This window comes from Rhinolophus ferrumequinum, chromosome 12 (genome assembly GCF_004115265.2).
Source record: "Rhinolophus ferrumequinum isolate MPI-CBG mRhiFer1 chromosome 12, mRhiFer1_v1.p, whole genome shotgun sequence".
NCBI classification, from domain to species: Eukaryota; Metazoa; Chordata; class Mammalia; order Chiroptera; family Rhinolophidae; genus Rhinolophus; species Rhinolophus ferrumequinum.
The window spans coordinates 8,350,433-8,358,997 of record NC_046295.1 but is presented as its reverse complement, the minus strand read 5'-3'; the positions used below and the strand labels follow the sequence as shown (position 1 = coordinate 8,358,997).

Genomic DNA, 8,565 nt, shown 5'->3' with positions numbered 1-8,565 from the left:
AAAAACAGTGATTTTCAAAATGTGGGTCCCAATCATTAGTGGTCACGAAATCAATTTAGTGAGTTATAAGAGCATTAAAAAACATAGATGCACAAGAGCCAAAAGTGCAATGGAAGACAAAATATCAAAGAATGTAGCATGCCTCAAGGGTAAATAAACATTTTATTTCAATTATATATATATATGTATATATGTATGTATTAACACATATATACTGGTCATGATATAAAATATATTTCACAGCCTTCATACTTGGCCATTCAGTCCCCTGAGAAAAGATTTCTTTCTTTTCTTTCTTTCTTTTTTTTTTTTTTGATTTCTGGGCAATGGCTCCTCATCCTGGGTCCCCTGAATGCCCTCTCCCCTTAACACAGTAACAATGACCTCTGAGCACCACCATTTCCTGATTCATGGCTATTTTCTGGACACTTCCTCCTATCAGAGCCCTGCGAGCTCAACTGAGGGACAGTTTCTACAGTGCATTTGAACGTGGGTCCAGAGAAGCCACAGGTCCCTGCTACCGTGTGCCAGGCATGATGCCAGGGACTGCACAGAAATGACCCTAATGGATAGGGTTTCCTTTCTTTTACCTGTAGCAGTGCCGCACCTGTACACCTTAAGCTCCTAGCACAGTACACACATAGGCTGAGGGAATGTTTCCAAATAAATGAATTTGACATTGAGCACGTTCCATTGGTTATCAATCATATAAATTAAATCCAACAAAATATATGTTTCAAATAAAATAAAATGTTTAATCATTTCTTTATACTTGAGATAGAAAATTACTATACAAAGCTTTACTTACTTGTATTGATTAAATCATAATAGTTACATAAAAAGTTGAGACTGGCGTTCTGTGGTGAAGGTAGTAATGATATTACTTCATCACGTCATATGGTAAAGTTACACAACATTAACCTTTGATTTTGAGCAGTTATAAACTTACTATCCTAACACAATAACACATTCAGCTCTAGTAATTACTGTCATAATTTAATAATAGTAATTTAATAAATAATAGTAGTACATGATACTGAGGGAAAAGGAAAACAGTTAATAATTTTCCAAATGTTAGTAAGAAAGAAAAACACATCAATGTACACATGAATTGGAGGGTTAACATCATTTGGTCTACGATTCAACAGAATTTGGGAGAGTGAACCAAAGTTTTTTAAATTACAAAGAAGCTTATGTTGATCGAGTTCATGCTCTTCACCTTCTGTATTAGGAAACAGCTGTACACCAGGGTGAGTGACTTACCCAAGGTCACATAATTACACAGTAAGAGACATGCCCCAGGTCTCCTGATAAATACAGAATCTTTTCCAGTCCATAACGGAGGTTTATACTATAATAAAATCACATTTTTAAAAAGATTAGATAAAATATCAAGGAAAACAAATGACAACATGACAACATTTTAGACTTGAAACAACAACCCTAGAGCCACAGTTTAAAGCTAGATGTTCACAAGTGTGTTCAAGTTAACATAATTAGTGTGGAACACAGGGCTGTAAAGATTGATGGCAGAAGTGCATCGGTGAAGTGCTTCATTTGTGTTTTTAGTCTTGCACATTACTTGTGTTTTCATCTGTATCACTTGAGTTAAACTTTTTCCACAAAAAGTTCTCATTGGATTTCCAAAGAGAAGCGTCTAACTCCTCTTTCTTTTTGGAAGAGGCAGCAAGGGGTGCTTTTTCACACAGAGTCTCTATCGCTGCCAAGTCGGTGAGCTTACTAAGACTGTCGTCATTCTGCTCATTCAAGATGTCCCAGAAATCTTTTGGTCTCTGTTTTGCTTTTTGCATGGGCCCTGAAAGAACTTTCTTTGGCAGTCGTGTGGGACTGTTCCCGTGACTTTTAAAGAGGTCATCAAGAATAGAGGTGTCACCGAGTAAGCCTACCACAGAAATGTTTTCTAACGCTGGATTTTCTGTCTTTTTGTTTTCCACTTTGAAAAGGGGCCCATTTCTTGAAACGCCCGTTCTTGTGAGGTCCGGCTGGTTTTTCATGGTATTTTCTAACTCTGTCTCATATGCTCCAGACTTACTGTTCAGGAAACTGGATGCTGTAGTATCTTTGGATACTTGGCTGTTTTTCCCATTGTCAGTCTCTTGGGCAGAGCTTATAAGTAATTTCTTAGTTTCTGCATCATTAGAAAGCACTTCTTTACAGAAGCCATGATTTTGAGGCTTACTTGATTTTTCTTTATATGTTTTTGTGCTGCAAATCTGAGAAGTTTTTTTGGTAGAATCTTTAAACGACAAAGTTTCAGAATCTGGAAGGCTTTCTTTTATAAGAGGTTCTCTCTTTTTAGACTTATTCCTGACTCTGTTTCCTTCCTCATTGGCAGGTTTAATGAATTCTACAGCAGAATCTACAAAAAATTCTTTTACCTCTGGAAACTGAGAAGCATAAAAGTCTCTTAGCATTTTCTGCCGTTCTTCTGATGTGGCATTAGTTATATGCTTAGCAAATTCCTTTACAGGAGACAAATTAAAATAAGAAGCCATTTCTTCGAATTGTTTTCTGCAAATTTAATGAACAAAACCAGCGGTTACTTTTATTACAGTTTATTTTTAAAGAACTCATCATCAGTGATATGAAATATAGAAACAAAGCAATCTTATTCATTTAGCATATATTAGCTTATTTCCATAATAAAAATACATTTTACACTAGTAGAATGTGACCTCTTTTTTTACACTACTGAAAAAAATATTTTAGCTCATGAAATCAGCAGCTTTTTAAATTATTCTGATTTATACTATTAGGCATTTCCTGGGAATTATGGGATCCCAGCTGCTACTCCTCTAGTCAGCCAATTTATGACTGACCTGAGAATCATAATTTATATAGTCTGTATTTGAAAATCTATATTGCATTCAAGTTCCATGAAATAACATTGTCAAAGAAGGGCCTTAATAAATAGAAGAGAGAAAATTCAAGGAAATAAGAAAGGAAATTTTCACTTCTGTCCTTTTTTCCCTTCTTCCACACAAATGCAACAAAGAAATTTCACGCATTTTTTTTTGATGAGCCTTATAAAGGGAAGTTCTAAACTGATAAACCTAGATTCTTTCTTCCCCCAAATGGTCTGACTTCAGTATAGAGAGATAAATTAAGAAGTGAGGTGCTATTTGAAGAAGCAAGTTTCATTCTCAGCATAAGAGACTAATAAAAGCTGTTATATGCATGTGTGAGGAAATGGGCCTTCTGGAACTCTGGTAAGATGGAGGCAGAGATATTGTTCAGGGACCCTGTGCACTAGACTCTGCTCTTTATCTCAGGTGAGGGTGCTGTGGACAGAACTGTGTCCCCCAAAAGTCATATGTTGAAGCCCTAATCCCCATGTGACTATATTTGGACACAGAGCCTTTAGGAGGTGTGAAGGCACTAAGAGGTCATATAAGAAGTCAACAGAGAGCTCTCCCTCAGCCATGGGAGGACACAGGCAGGAGGTGGCTATCTGTAAACCAGGAAGAGAGCCCTCACCAGGAACCAAATCAACTGGCACCTTGACCTTGGACTTCCTGGGCTCCAGAACTATGAGAAAGAAATTTCTGTCATTTAAACTCCAGTCGCTGGTATTTTGTTATGGAACCCTGAGTGGATTATGACAGAGGGTATTGCTTTGCTGATGCTGAGTTTGGGTCAGGAGTCAGAAGAGCCCAATGCCTGTAAACATTCCTTTAAACAAAAGCCATAGATGGCGTGGCAGCACATGATTCAAAGTCCCAAAAGTTTTAGGATTGTATCTATATTTGAGATAATATTTCCTTCAAACATTTGTTTGTTAGACACTGTAGTAGGAACTACACAACAGTGAACAAGCCCTAGCTCCGTCTCTTCAAGGACTTTATAGTCTAGCTGGGAGAGACAGATGCATGAAAATCAAACCAGAAGAGAGCGGTAAATGCCATGATGGAGGTAAGGCAGGGCTCTGTTGGTGCCCACAGAACGGGCCAGTGAGTGGCAGTGGGCAAGGCAGCAGGGAAGGCTTCTCTCATGTCACCTCAAGCCAGTCAGGTGAGACGAGTGAGGAAGCCTTCCTGGAAGAGAGGGGATGTGCACAGGCCCCGTTCTGAGAGGACCTGGTGCACAGAGGGGTAGGAGAAACTGCCAAGGAAGAGACTGAAAGTCACGAGGGGTCCATGTGCCAATTTTAGAAGTCTGAATTTTATCCTGCACACAATAGAGAATCCTGAGGGTAAAATAATATATATATTTTTAAATGTATAAGTAGGGGCTGTAATGTCACTATTATTTTTGCCACCCAGATCAGGTTCTATAAAGTTTGTATTTCCTCTGATTTTTGTGGCAATCCATACTGCGTGCTCATGACTTTCTTTTGTGGCGTCAGGTGAAGACCATGACTTCTGGTCGTCTCCACATGGGTCCTGGTGGAACTGCTCCAAATCCAGGCACTACCTCTGCCTGATTAACAGCCACTTCCCTTGCCAACCGAACATTTAATAACAAGCTTCCAAATTTCTGTCCTGGAAATTGCCAATGTTCTTGTTGGAAAAGCAACAAGCATGTTCTGAAAAGGTTCCAGCTGTCACTTCACATGAAGCAATGAGGTATTATTTTGTTTATTAATCATCTCCAAATCCATTTTCGTGGTCTTTCTAATAAATATTTGTGCTGTGAGGATTAAGTTATTGGCAAGGTTATGGGCTGATGTCTTTTATTTATCCACTGCTTGGTGGTGTCTCAGCAGTGGCCACAGGACTGTCCCCTTTGCTGTACTGACCTTGCCCTTGACCCTGTGATTCTGTTACCTCTGGAAGGAGAGCTGCTTCCAACCCCATTTTATGCACGTCAATTATGCCGCGTGGCTGCCCTTCACAGGATGAGTTATAATTGTAATTCATTTTATTTTGCCTTCTAACTTGCTTTCGTAATTCTTGGTCTTTAAAAGAATTTTCTGTAAAAATTTAAGGAACTGCAAGATACAACGAGGGGGTATAAGCTAGCCAGTTTGTGAGGAAAATTTAGTAAACTACAGTAGACACTCATAAGCCACTTAGAGGGAAAAAAAAAGGAAACCCAAAATAGGTATCTTTCAGTAAGTGCATCCAGAGTAGTTATGTATCATGGATAATATTTAAGTTTCTCTCCCCTTTTCTTGAGAAGTTGGGGGAACAGGGGTGGAACACAGCTAAAATGATCATTTTCTCTCTGCCTAAGCTTTCTGAAGGGAAGGTAGGACTGAACACTTTATTTAGACCATCCGTGGGGCTGCAGCATGGAACAGGCTAGATTCTCATAGTGTAGGATGGTTAGCAGGAAAGAGGTGCCAACTGTTCGGACACTGTTCCCTAGTTCAGATGTTGGCTTTCTAATATTAGACTCCCTTCTCCTTTCTACTCAGCACGAGGCATTTATTCCCTAGGCTGGGTAGAGAAAAAAGGAAGAGAGGCAAAATCTAACCATTGTTAATCCTTTACTTATATTTTTATATACCGTGCTAAAGGGAATGACAACACGTGCTCCTCAAAGACATAGTAGATGCTTAGCCTCCTAGCAAAATCATTGCCTAAAGTGAAAAGGCACACCTGGTAAAAATCATTGTTATAGATCTGGTTGTGAGGAGATGCACTGCTGTAGTAATGTGGGGTGTTTACCTTTCTGGGCAAAGGTGGGCAGCGGAGAGCCATGCCCCAACCTGCCACAGCAGCACCCAAGGGGTCGAGGGACTAGCCTTCCTGGGACAGCTAAGGACCAGCTGCCTGGGAGTTGCCAACCCCCTGAGGGAAGCATGTGGAACCCAGAGAGCCACCACGACTGTCCCCAGAGGCCATGAGAACCATTTTGACCCCGCCTCCCATCCCTGTTTACCTCAGTCTACTCCTTGGTTACCATAACCACTGGCATCCCAACCTTCTACTCTACATCCTTGACCTAATCCAACCCCCCGACCATTCTTCAGTGCCCCTGGAACCCGGCTATGATCTACCAATTCCCCTGTGTCTCCTATGCCGAATGGTCCCGCTGTTGCCTCGTGATACTGCCTCCTCCCATGTAGCCCTTGCAAATCAAGGCTCATACTTGACACCCTTCAACCTCAGGGTTCATGCTTCACATTGCTGCTTCTAGACCACTGTTTTCTCAAAAACTCTATAATGTTTATGCTATCCAGCTAAACCATTCTCTCCCCCATTTTGTTAACTCACTCCTTAGTTGCTTCCTGCTAGGAACTGAACACTCAAGATTCTGGATTAATGGTGCTTCCTATCCGTCCCCTGCCATCACTCTTGATAATTATTATCAATATCCATGTGGACGTGTCACCCAACTCCTGGTCCACCCATTTCTTACCTCACCTGCAAAGACTCAATTCCATGTCAGGCCCCTATTCCCGAGCTCCTACACTGCCACTGTCGTTACCACTAAGTGCACCACCCCCAAACCCCTGAATTCAATCATCTCATGCTCCAACTCAGCTGCTCAGTTACCTCATGATACCAATGCTGGAATCAAGTCGTCCAATTCACTGACTCTCTGCTTTCTCACTATCTCCTTGTCCAGCTCAGGTTCAATTTTATAATCACTCCTTCGCAAACATCCTTCACCTCCCTTGCTTCTCTCTCCCTCCACTCTAACCCCTAGGAAAACCCAGCCATCTCCCTGTTTTGTGTTTGCAACTGGGCAACTGAGGCTTGCTGAATGAAGTCTGCACGACTGCACAGGTGGTTTTCCTGGCCTTGCTCTCAAACAAGGACTTAACATCACCCAGGAATTCTAGTCCCACTAAACTTGCTTTCTTACTTTATAAATGATTTATTTCACAACTTCTCTCTGCCCAAATCTCTCTCGCTGTGAACTGATGACTTTAATTCTCAATTAATTGAGGAAATATCACTATATCTGGGCCTGTCTTCATCTTTTCTCTTTCAATGCCTCTCAAAGGCTAGAACTAGCCAGTGGATCCCAACCTGTACTACCTCCAGGACTTCATGCTGTTACCACCTTTTTGGCATGATCTCATTTTTCCCTATTAGTCTGTTCTCCCGACATACAAACAGGTTCTGTCACCTTACCAACTTAAAAAACCTACCCTTGATCCCACAATGCCCTCCAGCTACTGCTCTTTGTTTTTTTATTTGTAAAACTGGGCCATTTTAATGTTCTTTACAATAGAATAAATAGTTCTCTTGAGGACCACAGGCATGTAAGCTCTTTGGTAGTACTCAGAAACATCACAGTGAAGGTGGTTTTCCTGATTGGTGCGGAGTCTTCAATAATTATAAGGAGTTACTTATATGAGACTGCTGTCAAACCAGTAAGACTGCATTTATGCATCCATCATTTTCAGCATTGTTGGTAACCTGGGCTTATATTCCCAAATAACCTTGCCTCCTTGTGTCACAAGGCTGAACTCGCCCACGTTCACCTTGGTGAGCGTACCCTTGGTAATAACACCCAAAGCTGTATACAGTGGAGATGAGGGAACTCTTCTTTACATCCGGTACTGGCAGGCAGAAGGTGGCTCTCAGTGGTTACATGGGCCTTCTGGGAACAGAAACCCATCAGCCTAATGAATTTTTCATATTTAGGTGGTTTTTAAGTAAAGCCATCTCCGACAAAGCAGACTTTAGTAACCATCCTCTGCCATGCTTTCTTCTTTCTCTTTCCTGTTCGAATAACTTAATATCTCTGTTTCTCCCTGGGCACGAACTTTGGGCAGAGAGACTTCCCATTTTCCTGCTTTCTCTTTTCGTTTCTATTTAATCATACTGGAAAGTACTTAAGCTGGGGCCTGTCCCTCTCTGTCCAGTAGATACCCTTGTGAAGTCTTTTCATCATTCTTTTGTTTGGTGTTTCTCTTTCCATGCATCTTGATGGTCTTTTTCATTTGTCTTTTCTCAGCATGGCGCTCTTTATGGTAGAGCTTAGCTTTGAGACCAATCATCTTTTTTGCCTTCTTTAAATGTTCATGAGCCTGTCGATCTTCCTTTTTTCTCTTTTTCTCATGGTAACCCAAATGATATCCATAGCGCTTATGGTATAACTCCATATATTCATTTTATGGCATGGTTACAACTGCTGAGACACCGGGCGCCGTCCCTCTGGGTGTGAAGAAGCTCTCAGCTTTCAGGTCTCCCAGCTACTGCTACTTTTCACATCCAAACTTGAAGAGTTGTCACAGGGTCTGCCCATTCACTGTTTTTTTTTTTTTTTCTATTGGGGAATATTGGGGAACAGTGTGTTTCTCAGGGGCAATCAGCTCCAAGTCACTGTCCTTCAATCTAGTTTTGGAGGGCGCAGCTCAGCTCCAAGTCCAGTTGCTGTTTTCAATCTTAGTTGCAGGGGGCGCAGCCCACCATCCCATGCGGGAATTGAACCGGCAGCCTTGTTGTTGAGAGCTCGCGCTCTAACCAGCTGAGCCATCTGGTCGCCGCCCATTCACTGTTTGTGCACCTCACCCCAGCATCTGCCTACTCAGACTGCTCATGTAAGGCAGCTAATGAGTTCTCTGCTGCTAACTGCAGGGGGCACTTTCCCACTTCATCTGAATCTGGCTCTTAGCAACGTTTATAAAATTCAGAGCTCCCT

General features: G+C 41.5%; 1 protein-coding gene and 1 pseudogene across 3 annotated transcripts in view; both read right to left on the bottom strand.

The window, feature by feature from the left end:
• Positions 1-356: 356 nt before the first annotated feature.
• The window catches only part of ERCC6L2 (ERCC excision repair 6 like 2), a 111,325-nt gene continuing 103,116 nt past the window's right edge, over positions 357-8,565 (bottom strand). For 2 of the 3 annotated variants that reach the window (XM_033123197.1, XM_033123198.1), the window contains one exon: positions 357-2,532. In XM_033123197.1, the coding sequence (XP_032979088.1) occupies positions 1,566-2,532 (967 nt within the window). In that variant the 3' untranslated portion in view covers positions 357-1,565. The remainder of the gene's footprint in view (positions 2,533-8,565) is intronic. The other variant, XM_033123199.1, reaches the window with a different exon arrangement.
• Positions 2,702-8,044, bottom strand: LOC117032058 (ribosome biogenesis protein NSA2 homolog; annotated as a pseudogene).